Raw genomic sequence first — 18,704 nt, forward strand, 5'->3', positions numbered from 1 at the left:
TTTTAGCTTCATTTTGGTGTGCTGCATACTATGCAAGTAACAAAATATTTTCAGTCAAAAGTAATAAAAAGAACCTACAAAAAATGCCCATTTTTCCCAAGGTATTGAAAGAGTTAAACTTTCCTTATATCGTAAAACAAATTTGAAATGGAACAAATGCCAATAGAAAATATCAAGCACTTTTAACAAAAAGCACAATGCATCATACAACAACTAAGTAATGTCCACTAGTCTTGTGATGAAGTAACACTTTTGGTAGCAAGGTTTTACTGAACAGCATTGTTCTTGCAATTTCACGTGGCTTTAGAAGCCAAATTTTAATCAGAGTTGGCAAGTTCTTTTCACTGCCACCATAATTTTACCACTAATAAATTTCAAGAAACCATAAGCAAAACCCAAGAGGCCCCACTTCTGACATACTGAATAATGGCTTCAGTTTCTCAACATCAGCGAAAAATCCCAGAATGGCCCTCAAATGAGCCTTCTTGCCTCTCGACATGGGTGGTTTCATTGTTTCCATGGTAACACTATCTTCACACAATCACAAGATTGCATAGTGCAAAGCATACGTAATACTAAAGTTTGCCAACTCTTGTATTAGTACAAGTCTTATCTAAGAAAGAGTGCCCCACTTGCACAGCTGCAATGATTGAAAACGTACCTGGTAGGTATGAGAAGCAAAAATGAAGTTGTGCAGCATTCGGGACAGGTTCACACAACGACGGCTACGCACATGTATCAAAATAGCTGGCACACCCAAGTGGGCTGCATAGCACATTTCCTGGTTCAGCACCTGTGCATAAGATGAACAAGGAGAGGACAAGACCATGATGCGTCCAGCTGAACAGCATCAAACATTAACACTAAACGGTATGGGGAGATATCACCATGCTTCTTTTGCGGTGTTTTTGACCTATGCAAAAGACAGCTAAAGAAATAATTGATCCTGATCTCTTCAAGATCTAGTGCTGCCTGCACAGTGCAGCCTCCCAAGAGCCATGCACAGACTACTCCCAGAGTGGCATTAACACAAGTCAATTAGTTAAAGTTAAACCACCATGCAACACCTACACATTAGTAAGTGGGCAGAATATATCCTCATGGCTCTATAGTGCACTGAGTGTGGGTGCAAAGTGTATTTAAGATCTGTAGCACCATGGCAAAGTATTGAGATAAATGTGCAAGACTAACTCCATAGGCCCTCCACATTAAAAACAATTTGACAAGACATGCATAAGCTTGCCGCCACCTATCTCACAGCCTAAGGAAAAAAATCGATTTTATCTGACTGATACCTTCCAGACTTTCTTTGCTGTTTCTTGTTGGCAACAGGACTAAAATTCCTGCATGAATGAAAAAGGCTTGATTGTTAGCAATGTCATCTGTCTCCTTTTACATATCCTGCCTTTTGTGCTGTTTTTAAATTTCCAGGGATAGCCTTTAAGTACTCACAGCTTTTGCATTTTCTTTTCCTTTTGTTCTTGTATCCATCCCCCTCTGAACTACCTGCCCAGCCCTCATGGTAAAACAAACAAAATTCATCCTGGTCCACAATTCAACAAAATGCCTCTGCCTGTCTCAGAGCTTACCCACCAGGTAGTAGTTCAAGATCTATTTATTTGACACCTCAAGGCGTTGAGTGCTTGGAAGTATATAAAGCAAATTAGTTATGTAAAAGTATGCAAGGCAGATAGCACTAATATTAGCAATATTTGATCTCGATCTAATTGTAGCAATCTGGCTTACATTAGGAAATGGCTGTTTCATGTCTAAATGGCACGTCCATTTCACAAAAACATTTGCGGCTTAAAACATGCAAGTAACAATCATAATACCTGTAAGCATCAAAAGGGCCTCAACTGTAACAAGGCACCGAAAAATATGTTGCATTTACCTCTTCGGATGCTTTCCTAAAAGACTCAACAGGCGAGTCAACATCAATCCATTTGGAGATCTTCAAGGTCACTAAAGAGTTCCAGTCTGAAATGCAGTGTGCAATGCTGAATACCATCTGCAACCCATCAAATGCTCAATGCTGCTTATTTGCTGCTACGCAAGAGGCAAGATTGTAAACAAGGATATATATATATATATATATAAACACCTCTGCACAGAATTTCCGATATACACTGAATCCGCCTTTTTCACGACGCGACTGCGCATGCGCCCATCCCCTGGCGGCGGTGTCGCGAAACATATTGGAAGGGTCGCTCGCTCCACTCGAGACCGGTCGTGGAAGTGTAAACAAACCGGCTTCCTACGCGGGGTGCGTTGCTGCAGTCGTCGGGTGTTCAGCGCGACGCATTTGGCGATACCTACGAAATGTGTTGCATACGGCAGCAATGCCCAATATGTAAAGGGAAGTAAACTCGGATTTTTTCGCTTTCCGAGCGCTTCCCGGGACAGCCTTCGACGCGAAGCGTGGATAAAAGCAGTTCGCCGGCTCGACGATCGTGCCGCCCTTGGGCACCGTCAAGCACGTCAAGACTGTGCGGGAATCACTTTGTGACAGGTACGGACGAGGTACTGTGTTTAAATGCGTGTGCAGTCTATCACGAAGTGTTTTATTCATGGGCAGGAAGGCCTCGAATGTCACCGCGGCACCCAGACTTCGTTCCGGCGCTTTTTGCTTTCTCAAGCAAGAAGGCCAAATGGGCAAGTGCTGTGAGCCGCTTTCAATGCGCGATGGAGCGGGCAACGAAAAAGAAGCTACGAGAGCATTCACGCATGGTGCTAAAATTTTGTCATAATCTCCTATGGAAATTTCCTTGTTTATGCCACTACACCCTGGCCAATCCCCCCGGGTGGGTATGTGCCATGTATTAAGAGGCAGAAGAAGAAGGTGCGTTATGCGTGTGTTCGCATCATATCCATGATGAAGAGCTCTGCGTGGTATCGCCGGAATGGATTAATGTGCGCCTCTCACGCTCGTCTTTCTGGACGCGCATGCTTGTTTAACCTATGCAGCGGTGTGTTGTGGGAAAATACAGTGAAATGCTAGCAGAGCTGCTTTGTTGCGAGTACGCTTGTGCTTTTATAGCTCGTGTAGCTATTCTGCAGCGCTTGAGCAAAACGATTGCTTGTGAAAACTTGTCCCCAGTCGTTTTCTGTACTACGGCGTGCACGATGTAGTATCCACCTTTCATGAATGGCAGGCATATACAGCGGAAAACGCCAACCTCACTGATCGGGGATATTTCATTGAACATTATGTTCCGAATGTAGCCTTCATCTCTGAAGTGGCGGCCCTTGCTAGCTGGTGTTCGCATCGCATGCCGGATGATCGGAGATACTGAATTTGCTTTTCGGTGGGCACTACAGCCTGCCTCGGACTTTGCACCAAGCCATCAGTCAACCCTAGAAATCCTCTAGATACCAGGTGCTGCCCAGGACACGCCATCGTTGACAGATTCCAACAAAACGTGCTCCGCAGCGGCACTCAGTCCGGCAGGGTTGGGCGCGCAGTACCCTACCAGCGAGCTTCCAGCGTTATACGCGAGGTGACAGCACAGGAAAATGAAAAAGGCGGATTTACACAAAGAATCCCATGTGTGTAAAATGAAATCTGTCAAGCTAGCACAGCTTCCTAGGAGGCAGTCTCATATAACTACTGATACCATTTGTTTTCTCACTGCCCAAATTATGAACTATTCATTTCTGAAAATGCACTGCAATAAAAAAAAATGTTAAAATACAAATTTTCACACCAAATGAAACACCAAATCCAGCAATTTTGAAATAATAATCTTAACACTGAATCCACACTTTAGGTAAGGCACCTGAGCACCAAAAGGAGTACAAGAGTTCAACAATTCATGCAAGCTGTATGCAAATGCAGCTGTGAGTACATAAGAATTGCACTAGGAACTAGGTATTGAGAACTGCGGTGTATGGCACTACAGCACTGACCAATGTAATGCTTTACAAAGCAGATCATGTTCAATCCACAGCCCTTCCTGCAGCAAAATATTTCAATTTCAAACATTTGTTTTGAGTGTTTATCTCTTGAAGTGCAAAATAAGAGGCTGAAAATGTTTTAAAATGATGATGAAGATGGATTTTTATGGCACAAGGTCACAAGAGAAGTTTTAACAACGGATTACTTATTTGTCGTGGAGGAATTCTGTGCGCCGGTCCTGAATGTGGGCATAGCTTCACTGCAGACTTAAGTTGTATCCAACTATAGGCCACTGCTGCGGTAATGGTAAATGTTTTAAAATAATTCTTTTTCTTTACTGTATATGTGTACATTTTTCATTGTCTAATTAATGCCTTTAGATTATTGCTCTGCATATTTTTATAATTGCTGACATTCATCTGAAACAGTAGAACAAGCAGACAGCAGTGTCATCCTTTGCAGATCTTGCCAAAAAAAATCTCTTGACAAGACAGCCTGTTCATTAGCAATTCCAGCAAAATTTATTTAAAAAAAAGCCTTCGGTGAGAGCTGTGTTCAAAGCAACTAGAGGGTTATAAAAGACTAACACCAACCGAAACGTTTTTGAAACTGCGAAATTGGATCTTATCGTGAATGGCTATTTTAAACTGCTAGCTTAGTTGAAACTATCAGCACTCAATTTCACATTTGTTTGTATTTGTAGCAGCATTTTTTTTAAGGCTTCATCATTTGCACTTTAACCACATACAAAAGACAAAACAACATGAAGTCAGGCAGATGTATTTTAAATACAACACAAAATTAAAGCTCAAACACTTGCCTTGAGAGGGCAGCACAAGGTCGGAACGGGCAAACGGCCTAGGGTTTGTTTTGACATCATGTTCAATAAATTCTCGCCTGGCTCGTGGGTGGCTGATATCCACCGCCACAAATTTGAACCTGAATGCACAAAAAAAAAAGCAAAAGTTCAATAAAAACCTAGTTTCAATTCTGCATATGCAATTCAACACAATTCAATTTAATTCAGAGACAAATACACTGACGATTACTTCCACAAGATGCAGAGTAAAGGACTCATAGCTCAAATGTAAATTCACGAAGTGAAGTTTAGGATTCAAATTTTTAATAAAATTTTTTAATGAGGACCTAGATGTTTTAAACTGTTCATACTTTCATAGTAACAAATAGATTCCAAGAAAATTCTGTCAAGGCAATATTTACCTTTTTAACCAAGATATCAGCAAAACAACACCTTTAAATTGGCACTTTGTCAACCCTTTCTGCACATTAAATGCACACATTAAATTCAAAAAAATATTTGTGCACTGAATACATGTTCCCTTTTTCTGTTACTTCCTCTTTTACGTTACTCACAAATTAAATCAAATCACAGAAATTGAATTGGTCTAACTCAAGTGGCGCAAGTGCACTAGGTCAATTATTGATGGAGCAATAGCATTCCAATTTTTTCTATGCCTTTGCACAGCTGCAGTTCTTGTTCAAGCTACACCTTGCTTATTATTGACAACTCTGTTCAACTAACAAGGTTTAGATAACAATGCCTTGTTAAGCATAACACTGCTAGCATTCAATGGTTCAGCTGGCTAGCTCTTTTACTAAATAAAGCTAGGCAACAATATCCAAGGCTTAAAATATGCCATTTTCCAGTTGCCTAAAGTTTACAAAAGTAATAATGATCAAACTGCACTTATCTACCTAATAATATAGCCCCTGTACAAAATGTTCATGATGTATGGCAACAGTAGGTACCATTAACATAAGCAATGTTTGCTGAAGTACAGGGTTCGTATAAAAAGTATCGGAAAAACTTCGGAAAAATATATTTATTAGAGATATTGGTACAATGCCTCAAAAGTCTTCAAAGTACATCCCTTGAGCATCGACACCCATTTGCCAACGGCTTTTTCATGACTCGAAAGCTCCCCGGTAGGAGAATTCTGGAAGGTCCTTAAAGGCACTTGTGCAAACTTCTTTGATGGCAATTAGGGTCCCATGGTGGTGTCCTTTGAGGGAGGATTTCACTTTTGGAAATAGGAAATAGTCTGCTAGTATTAAGTCAGGACTGTAAAGGTGTTAAGGAATCATTGGGATGGTCAGGTAGTCGCTGACCTTGGTGCAGGTGCGGTTGGTTCCACTGTCATGATACAGTTTCCAATGTCCATGCCCGCCAATGGCTGGCCTCACCCCTGTTGACCCTTCTGTTCAGACTTCTTAGCCCTTCTAGGTAAAAAGCGCCTGTCCCTCAAGTACAAATTCATAGTAGGTCACCCCTTTGTGTCGAAGAAAACGATGAGCATGGCTTTAACTCTGGATTTGCTCACAAGAACTTTTTTTTTTGCTTTTCCTCCACACTCTCTCGGCCGTCTTTGAAGAGCTTGGGGCACGGCCGGTCTCGAGAGGAGCACGCGCCCTCTCTTACGGCCTGCGCAAGAGAGGCAGTTGCGACCTACCACCGCATCTCTCCGGCGGCGCTGCGAGCCAACCCTCTCCACTCGAAGAGAGCCGCTGAAATGTTCGCTCGAGGCAGCCTCGGCGCTGGTTCTGACACCTTGCACATGTTACTGAACGGCTGCTCCCAGCGTTGAACAAGAACTTGGCAACCGTGTCTTATGCAGCCATCGCTATAGGCATGCAAAGCAGGGAAGTAGTAGATGGATCTCAAAACATTGAAGTTGGCATGCAATGATGGTGCATAGCTCGGATGGATCATTTGGGACTGGCTCGAGTAAAAGTGAAGCAAGGTATATCAGTAACAACCAGGGTTAGGAAACATTTATTTTCATCTCAAAGGCCGGCACAGTCTCTGTCGGTACTTCAAAATGTATTCTGACAATAGCATTTGACACTCCAATGCGTTCAAATGCATCTGTTCAATCTGTTCGCACTGCACGAAACACAATAGATAAGACAGACCATTTGCTCTGACAACGTTTCACATACTTAAAAGAACTTACAGCAATAACAAGAACTGCTTGTGTTGAATTATACAACATTGTCGTGCGACTGACAGTTCCGAGTGATGTCGTTTAGAACCTGAAATGCTTTCACGTTGGTTTGTGGATAAACCCGGACGGCTTGTCATTTTGGTCTGTCAATTTCTTTTTGTAATTGACGAGAAGAATTCAGAGAAACTTTTCAGAGATCAGATGTGCTAAGTGTTTGGCGTGGCTCCTGTCAACACCTTCCGGGCAGCATATGCGGGGAGAATCTTCAAGATGTGGCTCAACAATTAGTTGCTAGGTTTCAAGAATATTTGATCGTGGAAGATCCTTGAACGCCTTTTCAAAAAACGTTGAAATAATTTCCAAGAGAGCTAGAAATTCTGGCTTTGGATAGTGAAGTTCACCATTCTCCTGGGCACGCATAAGTTTGTAAAGGGGGCTTGTTCGTCGTCACAAGCATAACGCAAGTGTCACACCCAAGATCACTGATAAGTTTGGCAATATAGCCGCCTACGTACACCAAGCCTGAATAAGCAACAGACGCAGGCGGAGCTGGAAGATGTGCTCGCAGAGCTTTCAGTTCTTCAACTACATCATGGGGAACAGAGGCGGCCGCTTCTTCGGCGTCTTCACCTTGATTAGTGGCTTCTTTCGATGGCAGTGCTTAGTGGCTTCTTTCGATGGCAGTGCTTTTTTCTTTACAATGTGATCCAGAGCTGCTGTAATGGCTCTTGCAACCAGCGCGTCCTTACCACCACCCATAAAATGCAATTTTCCAAACAATGCCTAGACAGGATCACTGTTGAACTTTCTAGTGAGAACGTAGTTGACACCTCTTCTCAGTAGAAATTGAGTTACCTCCACTGTGGATTTCGTGGTGAAAAGTAGGCGACTGTACGTTTCCTCTGTGAAGTTCCCAACGCGAGTGGCGATGGAACAGTCTTGAATATTCTTCACGTAGCCACAAAACTCGTTTGCAGCCACAGTAGCCGGCCATCCTCTTCCTTGGAAATGGGCATTTTGCAGTCACTTCCCTTGTATGTTGTATCATGAATGTCGAACCATTTCTTCATCACTTTCATGAACTTGATCGTAGATGTTGCGTCCTTGAAAGCAAAGAGAATGGAGCTGACTCGCCAGTTCTGCTGGAGGTGCTCCAGAGCCGCGGTGACTTGGGGCAAAAACAACTGCACAGCGCGTAGCATGTTCATTTTCTCTAGGTTTGACGGATACATATGCTTTTGTGTCAGATTTCTGGCCAACTTCACCGTCATTTCCTTCTGGTGCTCATACAGTTTCTGCACAAATGCACCGCTGATGACGCCAGTGCCGTCTGTGAGCTCCCGTTCCAAAAATTGGCTGCGGACATTCTTGAAAACATGGCAAGGATCGAAGCTTAAAAAAATTACTCTTTCATCGTCCTGAGGATGCTTCACTATTATTGACAACAAGCCGTTCCCCATGTGCTTAAACATTGTTGTGTTGGTTGAGTAGTTATCCATAACAATACGAACTACTACAAAGCGCATTCCTCAGCTGCAGAGATGACGTCCTTCGTCCACGCATACAAGTCTCTCCCGCTGAGTTGCTTTGTAAAGTAATGTGAACAGCTGACCAGCTATGTACCAGCTGACCACTCAGTGGAGCACGAAACATAGCCCTCGGTTAGCAAGTGTTTCGTTCTTGGTACGTGGCGCACCGTTTCCTGGCTTGTCTCTGATCCCAAAAACCACGTCGGACTTCCGATCATATATGCACTTCGGCTTTATTGCTGCTTCATCGATCATTAATGAAGTCATGTGCTGTTTGTGGCTGAGAAGCCTCCTGAATTAACCTTCCTTTCATGGCGTAACTCATTCCAGGAGAGGTTGAGCTGGGACCAACGTAGTGCTGCAGTGTGCACTTATGTGGCAGTGTTAGCAGAGTAGCACGGGCATGATCATAACCCTTCGGTGAAAGAAATCGCCATATGACGCACTCTCTGATTACTTCTTCGGGATAAGACTCGAATTTCTTCTGATATCCGTCAATTTGGTGAAGCAGGAAGACAACCCTTTTCTCCCCCTTTTCAGCGTCTGAAGCAATATTTTTAAGAGGTCAGTAGCGCTTGTCGCGATATGTGAATACCGCCTTCCTTTCTGCTTCTAGTTGCTGCTGTGCTTTTGAGACCTTGGAGTGATAGTACGCTATCTGTGAATGAAGCTTCGCTGTCATTAAAAGGTACCGGCTAGCTCGCTGCCAATCGTTGTTTGCGTGCATATAGTAGCCATCTGCTTAATTTCACCTTCCGGTGGCTCTAACAATGCATGCTTGCAATTTTCCGGCTCTGCCTTTCGTTTTGCTGGCTTCCTGGAAGGAGCAATGTCTAAAGGTCCAGCGTGCTTTCTTCGCACTGGGTGCTAGGTTGAAGGATATCCTTCAAATACGGTTGGAGCCACACCGGGAACCAGTTTTCTTATTTTGGAATCACTTACGTAGTCACACACTAAGAAATGCTTGCTGCATACTGTAGTCGAGGGTGATTTGTCATTAATGACAAGATTCTCCCGAGAAATGTTTTTTTGCCATTTGGTGCACAGGCCCTGGTCAACTAGAAACTGATGAAACGACACACCGGGGTCCTTCCGGACCGCGATTGACAAAACGGCACACAACTGTACACCATGGCCACACTATAGCGAAGCTTCACTTCACAAGTTTGTGAGACGAGTATCCATGAGAAGTCCGACGCAGAAACTTACTGGGGAAGGTGACCTTGTCAGCATGGCGAGCGAAGCATGAGGCAGGCGTATTGATCACTTCAAGTGGCAAGCCATTCGTTCCCACGTTTAAGCACAGCGACAAAACCAGCATTTGAAAAAATGGGCCCGCACGCGCGGCGACTTGCTGCTCAAAACCGGCTCCGGCGCCCCCGCAACAAGGGTTGGCTCGCTGCACCCTCTCACGGACATCAGCGGTGGAGCAGCGCAGAAAAAAATTAATTGTTCCCTTGGCGCTTGCTCAGGCCGTAAGGAGAGAGAGAAAGTGCGCATCAAGACCGGCCGTGCTTGCGGTGGCATGCTTTCACCCTTGAACACTTGGGGAATCATGTCCAATGTCTCCGTACCTGATCTACCCAGCCCAACACAAAATTTGATGGCGCACCACTGTTAAATCGTTCGCCGCATTTTGTGCTTGCACAAAATCACTCGACAGGGGTCCGCTAAAAACATGATCTAGCCTGAACGAATGCTCGCAGATGACTGGCACTTGGCTAGTCTTGAAGGTCACATCCCCCACCACCGCACATTTGCAGTGCGAGCGCGCTGCAACATAAGGTCTCTTCAATTGGGCTGCACTTTCTGCACCAGTTTAAGGAGTGCAGCACTTTCAGATTCATTTCGCCAGTGCAGCGCGCGCCCACTGCAGCTCAGTCTTCGTGTTTGCACAAGTGCCAGCCTAGTGCAGCACGAGTTCTTGACTGGCTTGCACTCTCCCAAGTGGAAGTTCAGCTGTAGTGCAGCAATACGGAGGCGCCCATGTGTAGGTCGGAGAAGCAAAGAAGACCTGACAGTAGTCTCTAAATGAGAAGATGACAGTTCTTTCTTGAAAGGTGGAGGTGAGGAACTGTTCATGGCGTCATAACTATAAACCTAAGCGGTCAAGCCGAGCCTTATAAGCAGCCTTTCAGTGCATATTCGTAAATAGTCTGCGTGTGCACACACAATTACTCGTCTTTTTTTTTCCATGAAATGGCCATTTCTTAGGGCTGGTTCATGGCGACACTTCAGTGCAATTTGCTGCTTAAAAATTATTCACGTGGTTCAGGATTTTGGCGCCCAGTGATGTTGGCGGCAAGCAGTTGGCTGTAATTTGGTAGCGACGGCAAGGCTAGCAGACGACCAGGCCTGCGCTTGGAAATTCGTTTTGCAAGCATTCTGCACTTGAACTGACGCTGCACGCTGGCAGCACCGCTGCGGAACTCCATCAAAGAACTAGTGCAGCGAGTGTAGCCAAATCGACGAGACCTATACAGTCACGCCGGGAAAAAATTGTTCCCGGTACTTTTTGTACAGACCCTGTACCACAACTAGACATAAAATGCAAAACATTAATGCACTTAATCATCATGTCAAAATATAATGTAAAAATGATGATTTATCCGCCCGAGGGCCCGTCGCCGTCCTGCTCAACACACCCACCCCCTTCACCCAACCTCACCTGATCCACTCAAGTGGGTCTACATAAAATTATTACCAACCAACCATCCCCCAATTATCACAGTTTCTACAAAACTTTAACACCTGCACGACAGATACGTTCGAAAGGTTTTAACAGACAAAAAGGTACTGCGTGACATAAAAGGGTTACGCGAAGCTGGTTCCGAAGAAAGGCTACACAAAGACACACAGCTAATTACGATACAAAAGTTCCAAGAGGCACTAAAGCTGTGCAGACGGCAAGTAGTATCATCAGCCACTGAAAACGCTGGAAGACACGACAAAACACTGATACTTTTAAGGAAGCGCGTTGTGTGTTCCCTCAGCTGCACTGGTGTGCCTAGACGAATGAATGGTAACGAAATGATGGTAACGCTCTGCATTTCCGCGTCTGCCACAGCAGTGAAGACGCTGTGGGCACATAATACCCGGCGCTTTCAAGTCTGTCCACAAAGTTCCACAAAGTCGTCCGCAAACTGTAATTGCTTAACATACAGTAAACAAAAGCTAATAGAACAGCACTGTTGTGATCGGGTCGCTACGTGGGGACTGAAAATGGCGTTAATATTGCAATCAGGTGCCATACAATTGCAATAATACAGTTCTATGGCAAAGCTTGCACGGGCAACACCGTGAGAACACTACAAGCGGCGCCAGCAGGAATCCCACCATTCCAAATGTCAAGCGAGCATGCATTAGCAGGTAGAAAGCGATTGAGTACACACCGCTAGATATTCGGGGCCAAATACTGCCGATCAAATATTTGATATTTTTTTATTACGTACCCTTCTTCAACACAAAGCAGAAAAGTTCAGAATGTTCAAGCAATAAACACGTGGCTAACATTCGACGAATCATTCATTCAGCGCTCACAAATGCGCACACGAATGAGCAACACTTAAACATAATAAGTCGTTTAGGAACAATCCAACAACACATCAGCATGAGATAATGAACTACTTACCCTGCATTTCCAGCAAAAATTAATCCTTGACGCAGGTTTGCCGAAAACTGCAAGTCAACACCGCACGACACCTTCTGCTGCGCCGCCATATTTAAACTAACCGGGAATCGGCCAGGTGACCTATAGTGTACTTCTAGTACACTATAAGGTGACCGGTGAGTGGCGCGGACTAGCAGATCACGGGGTGACAAGCTGCACCAGCTGCATGTAGTTCACAAAAAAATGCATGAAATAATATGTAAAGAAGAGTAAAAAGCAATGAACTTCTGAAAGTTACTTTAAGGCGTTTGAAGAAGAAATGCTTCAATACACGTGCTGCGCGAACAACCGCAAGCAACATCATTGAAGTCGCGCGAATTTTGAAACTAGGCGCGCGAGTGCGTATTCGCGGCTTCTGAGCAATCACCGCTGCCAGAAAAAAGCTGGGGTGTGCACAGATCTAGAGACCGAAAAAAAAAAGGCCACACCGTGGTTTTGTGAGCGCGTATTCGCAGAAAGAAGCCAAACGCGGAACCAGTAGTTTGGGAGCTAACAGCTAGAGTTCAAGCCTCGCGTCCTGCTGGTGTTCAAGCTATCACAGTGCGGTTTGGCCTTTTCCAGCGAAATGAAGCATTTGAAAATCATACAAAACATTTCGGTCATAGTCACGGGTACGTTACACTAGTTGGTTTGTACGTATAAATCATGAGAGTAATGAAGTGAAATTTCCTCGTACCGGTTATCTCCAAGGTAGTACAAAGACGATGGGCCAGCCCAGTGCACCGAAAGCTGTAGCAACGGGCATTGTTCTGACACTGACCACCTGACAAACTTCACTATAGCTGGCCAGACCGGTCAAATTAAGATTTTTATTCAGATTTATCGCCAAGCAGATTTCCAGGAGACTATAGATAACGTTTTGTCACTTCTGTTCTCGTAATTAAAGCACGAAAAGCTGTCTACAGGACACCAGCGTAGACGCTCTGCGACTCAGCCGTTTTGGAAACAAAGAATAAACTGGGACGGTGTTCACGTCCGCCATGATACGTTCCTCATGCAATGCTGCGCGTTCGATCCCGGCCGCGGCGGCTGGATTTCGATGGAGGCGAAGTGCAAACGAGTACGTATGCTGTGCGACCTCAGCACATGTATAAAGTTGTATAATCCCCTGCTAGGCAGTCGAAATTAATCCGGGACATTCCACTACGACTTCTCTCATCGCCCAGTGCTGCTTTTGTGCATAAAATTCGATGAACCATCATGGTTAAAACAAATTAATCAAAAAGAAATGGCTGCGCATATTCATATATTCCAAAGGGATTCTCAATGCTCAACAATTATATTGCTGCGTAGTTTTGTACTGTTTGTTTGTTCATTCTCAAAGCCGTAGGCACGCTGCTTTAACACTTTGTGACACGAGATTCGATTAGGTTTATCTCGAATGATTGCAGTCACGCCCAACTGCTTCAGCGCAGTTCCAGATTGCCGTAATTACTTTCGGCGTATTATCCCTAAAGTTCTTTGACAGCTTTAAATTAAGCCTGACGGGTACGGCGGTGGTTCGGTTCCTCGAAGATTTCTGAGCACGCTTGATGCAATCTCCATCGCCGGGTTGGTCAATTCTTTGTGGGCACAAATCAGCTCAATAAAGAGTTCCTTTTGAAAGCATTTGGATGCATTCCTGAGTAATGGACTGCCGTCACCACTGCGTGACAGCATATACGTATATGCGCGGCCTGTGCTAGCTGCTCTTGAAATTTGTCGGATTAGCATTAACGTACACAAGATATGGAAGTACGCGTATATTGTGTGCAAGTGTGAAAACACGCATTCATTCCAGTTCTACGTTCGGCCTGCAATGACCGTGTGGTTTTTTCTATCTCATAATATCAAATCAAATCGTTTTATTTTCACCAGATATTTACTGGTTGGAGCACCTGGGCTAAAAGCTGCTCGAGGCAGCTTGACGAGGCCCAGGTGACCATTACAAGGTCGGGCGTGATGAACATGAAAACACTTCAGGGTAGACACCTCGAAATAAACAGAACAACGAAACCGACGCGTTCACACGTGCGCTACACAAGCGTTCAAAAAGCAGGATATATAGTGTATAAGAGCACTGTAGCCCCGATAAATCGTGTAATCAGTGCAGTCAAGTCATAAGCCGCGAGGCGTATCATAATAGATTTCACACACAAAACATAATATACTAGTGGGAATAACTGAGCAATCGTCCCCATCGACCCTTCTTCGTATCTTCTTTTACGCCAATTCTTCTTTATCCCCAAGATACATCTTTCTTGGTAGTATGGTATTATCCACTCGATCCAGTGATTCTGCGCGCGCGCACGTAGTAGTCGTAAATATGGCTTTATGAAGAAGGGAGAGGAAATTGCACGGGTCTGTTGAATGGCACCGAATGGGCCACTTACACTGCCGAATGCGAATAGGTGGGCGTAGAAAGAAAAGAAAAAGCGCGCAGGGGCCCTTTATATCCATGTTCTGAGATGCCCAAGCCATGGTATATTATTTTAATGGCCGGCGGGCACTGCGGTAGTACCCTGGCCGTCACGCGCCATTGCCCGCGTCGTCGTCTTCCCGGATAGCATTGAGTCAAAACACTTAATATATTCGATGCTGCACAGGACGCTAAATGCTTGCACTAAAAAAAAAAAAAAAGCGCGCGCAGAGGCTTAATAGCTGACACATTTGTTTATTATTGGTTATTTACCGAACAAAAAAGGGGGAATTGGCATTTCTTCACAAGGCATTCGATGAGCATCTCAGCTTTTGGGGCGTGCTGTTCCAAAGGCGCTTGAAAACCGCACTCCAAGGCGAGAGACACCCTTCATACGCCTTGCTGTTGCCGCCCGATCGCTGGCCATATACGACTGATCCAAACCGCATTCTGAAAGATATCTGACAATGCCAGGCGAATTTCGCGCCAGAGAAATGCATTCGATCCAGCAGATGAGGGGAGTGAAACATCTTCAGAAATTCGAAGCTGACGCGAGCTATTCTTCGGAGTACTGCAACCATTGGCAACAAACAGCAACTCTACTGCATTAAAGCGAAGGCATCGATTTTTTATTGAACCTCAGTATAGCGTTATAACGGGGAGAGGAGCCGATATATACCCTCGGTGTTCGGCGCGCGGTCGCCACGTTGCTAGGCGACGCGCTCAAAGCTACCCCAGTCAACCGAGGCGACGCCGGAGGGTACGATGGCCAACTCCGAGAAGCAGCCTGTTCCGGGGACCAGCGGTACGTCTGTCGCAAAAGGCGATGGCTCCAAATCGACGCCGAGGGACAGCGAACAGGAGCTCAGTTCGGTGCGTTCTCGGGCAAAGAAAGGTGGGTGCCATAAATATGCGCACCCGCTGCAGGCAGCCTGATTCACGGGGCAAGACTGTTTCGGCTGAAGCGCGGCGTCGGCGCAGTGTCTGTCACTCTACGCCGCTTTAAGTGACCCGCTGGTGACATTCCTTTCCTTGATTTCAAGAGCTCATGTGCACTTACTTCATGGGTACGCAAACTACGTTCCCGCGTCAAATAGCGCGCGATGAAGCAGAACCTGGGCGAATATATGACCACGGAATATGGCATATAGTAATATCACATAATCATTTACAGGCAATAAAAACAGAATAAAAGCCCTCTTGAAGAGAGATTCGTCCTTTATCTCCAATTTAGGTTACAGGCAAAAATTACTGTGCTTGAAAATTAATTGTGCAGTCCATGATGTATGACATTTTTTCTACGGTATTTTTCGTCATCCGATAAACAGTCATATCCATGCGGGGGACTTTTCACATGTGATAGAATTTTACGGCATCGAACACGCATATCTCGCGCACTGAACGGTTCTCACGACTCGCGCTTCTGTCATGAAATGCGCCACGTGCTTTTGTTGCATACCCGCAACATGAGCGATAATTAAACTGAAGCACCGTGCGTGTGAGTGTGCACTAAGCAACCATGCGCGTACACAACTGTGCTGTCTGGTGGTGCGAAGCAACCGGTGATCGTGGATGGCGTATGAGAGTGGTGTTTTGAATCAGGGTTTTAATGAAACGGAGGTCTGAATTGAAAGAAGTGAATGTCAAAGCGTCAAATGAAATGCGAACAGAATAACTGACCCAGGTAGCACTGAAACATTAAAACAATGTCTTTTTTTTTTTTTTGGTCCAACGTTAATACATTGTTGTTAGTGTCCTTCTTCTTCTAGCGCTTGTGAAACGTACTACAAATGAGCTTTGGAATAACATTTTCTTAACTTCAATTAAACATTTCAACAACATATGTGCAACTTTCACTAAAATGGTAAAGTAACACTTCAGATCAGACCCGTCAGTGGTGACTCGCCGCAACTTCAATCAACACTGAGCAAGGGACGGGAAACGAGGACGAGACGCATACAATGCACCACAACAAATACATGCAACTCACACTCTTTTTCTTCTTCATTGAAGCAATTCAAGCACTCAGTATCTAAGAAACAGCATGGCTTCAAGCAATGCGGGCCTCCCCCCCTTTTTTTTATAGGAGGCCCGTCGGCAGGGGAGCATTCGCGCGGGACTGACTGGCGACCACGCTGGCGACGTTGCATCGCGGACACCGGTTGAGCGCAAGCTTCGCTTGTAGATTGGCAGTGTCCTTGGGCGTCCTGCATATGCTGCGGGAGCATATACAGGAACACTAGTGCCGGCCAGGACCGGTTATGACAAAGGAGTTAAACTGCCTCGCCGCTGAGGCAGAGGTAGGTCACTGACATGGGGGTTTTTCGAGGGGGGGGGGGGGGGGGGGACGGGGGGGGGGACGGAAGGGCAGAGAATGCGGCGGCTTATCGCGGTAGGCACAGCTGCACAGGGACCTCTACCAGGAAGGATGCATGGAAACGATGCTGAGAAGGCCGGGTGCGATGGGGAAGCGACATGGGGGAAAGGGCGATTCGGTGTCCTGGAGTTTGCTTCCCTTTCCCCTAAAGAGAGGGTGGGGGCAGGACTGTAACTAATTTGACGCTCTTTTTGTATGCATATACATGTCTTAGGAGAGCGTTGTTAGTACTTGTAAAGTTGAACGGGGCGTTCCGAGCAGCAAGAGACCAATCATGTTGGCGCTTGCTGCAGTAGGAAGTGATTCTAATGTGGGCTGTACCTCGATGCTTTAAAACTGAGCCCGGGAGTCCAGTCGTTTGTTCTGAGCTACGGCCTGAGGTGCACATATTCGGCTATGCATAGCTAACCAAATCCATGTATGTTTTTTGTCGTACCTTGCTGTAAATATTGTAAGTTATGTACATAAACTTCAGTTTATCTCTTTGTTTCTTGATAGAGTGTCGATCGTAAATCTTCATTACCGCCGAAGAAAATTCACTGGTAGCATGCAAAGTTTCCTAACGAAATTTTTTTGGCTGTACAGTCTATGGCAGGAATCCTCTCATATGTTTAACTGCAAAGTTCTGCTAGTTGAAAAACATCATTACTGCAGAAACAGTAGGAAAAGTTCTGAGGCGCAATGCATGAAAGTAATTGAAAATTGGTTTTTGGGGAAAGGAAATGGCGCGGTATTTGTCTCACATGTTGGTGGACACCTGAACCACGCCGTAAGGGAAGGGATAAAAGAGGGAGTGAAAGAAGAAAGGAAGAAAGTGGTACTGTAGTGGAGGTCTCCGGAATAATTTCGACCATCTGAGGATCTTTAACGTGCACTGAAGTAGCACAGCACATGGGCACCTTTGCGTTTCGCCTCCATCGAAACGCTGCCGCCGCGGTCGGGTTCGAACCCGGGTACTCCGGATCAGTAGCTGAGCGCCCCACTGAGCCACCACGGCGGGTTGAAAGCAGTGTTGTAGGCGTTACCGAAAAAAAGTAACTAAATACGTTACTCGTTATGCTAAGAAAAAAGGAACGCGTTGCTGTCCTACGTTACCTACAAAAAAAAAAGTAACGCGTTACCCTTTCCGTTACCGAAAAAAAGTAAACAGTATACCGCACGTTACTTATTTTGCCGCTACTTCATGGCCATAAATTTTAATTAGTGTGTCTTCGCCTTACGATAGCAATTTCATAAAGCTCATATTTCACATAAAACTTCTAGCCCTAACAACGATTTTACGCGAAATCTTGATTTAACGAGAATACTTCGCACATATGTACAGCAATGTTCTAGAGGCCTAAAGTTGTCTGTAGAGTAACATGTGATGGATTCTAACTCTGTGGCACATTGTGAAGCCATTTTCTGAATGTGACATTAAACACAAAATGACACTTCATCATCAATTCTAACTTCACAAAGGAAACATCGCTGAACTCTCAACAAATTTACAGTAATTTTGAAAAATGTGATGTTCAGAAATGCTCGGGATGCTTCCACTATGTAGAGAGTTGTGTGTGCGAGTGGTTCGGGAAGGGGAGGTAGGTGAAGGCAAGTGTGTGAATGCGTGTTTGTGCACGTGTTTCATGATTTGTGGCTATTCTATCTTTTTTTTTTTTAGTTTGGTGCGTCGTCAAGAGCAGGTGTTTTCTGGCATGCATACGAGCCGCAACAGAGGTCGTCGAGAGCACCTGTTTGTTTATTTGCAACATCAATTTAGGCGCTCTGCGCTTTTTTTTTCTAAAAAAAAGGGGGCGGAGTGGGGGACAACTTAAACAAAAAGTAACTAGTAACGTGACACCTCACGTTACCTAAAATTGTTTACGT

At 45.0% G+C, this 18,704-nt stretch overlaps 2 protein-coding genes across 4 annotated transcripts in view; one reads left to right on the plus strand and one right to left on the minus strand.

The window, feature by feature from the left end:
* csul (protein arginine N-methyltransferase 5) overlaps window positions 1–12,176 on the minus strand; it is a 95,179-nt gene extending 83,003 nt beyond the window's left edge. For all 3 annotated transcript variants that reach the window (XM_077647505.1, XM_077647504.1, XM_077647506.1), the window contains exons 1-4: window positions 12,025–12,176; window positions 4,719–4,837; window positions 1,895–1,980; window positions 662–793 (exon numbers count right to left, since the gene is read on the minus strand). In XM_077647505.1, coding sequence (XP_077503631.1) covers window positions 662–793; window positions 1,895–1,980; window positions 4,719–4,837; window positions 12,025–12,113 — 426 coding nt within the window. In that variant the 5' untranslated portion in view covers window positions 12,114–12,176. The remainder of the gene's footprint in view (window positions 1–661; window positions 794–1,894; window positions 1,981–4,718; window positions 4,838–12,024) is intronic.
* Window positions 12,177–15,226: 3,050 nt separating this feature from the next.
* The window catches only part of BBS4 (Bardet-Biedl syndrome 4), a 45,820-nt gene continuing 42,342 nt past the window's right edge, over window positions 15,227–18,704 (plus strand). Inside the window, exon 1 of the mRNA XM_077647508.1 lies at window positions 15,227–15,356. Within this exon, the coding sequence (XP_077503634.1) occupies window positions 15,227–15,356 (130 nt within the window). The remainder of the gene's footprint in view (window positions 15,357–18,704) is intronic.

Source organism: Amblyomma americanum, chromosome 1, assembly GCF_052857255.1.
Source record: "Amblyomma americanum isolate KBUSLIRL-KWMA chromosome 1, ASM5285725v1, whole genome shotgun sequence".
NCBI lineage: Eukaryota > Metazoa > Arthropoda > Arachnida > Ixodida > Ixodidae > Amblyomma > Amblyomma americanum.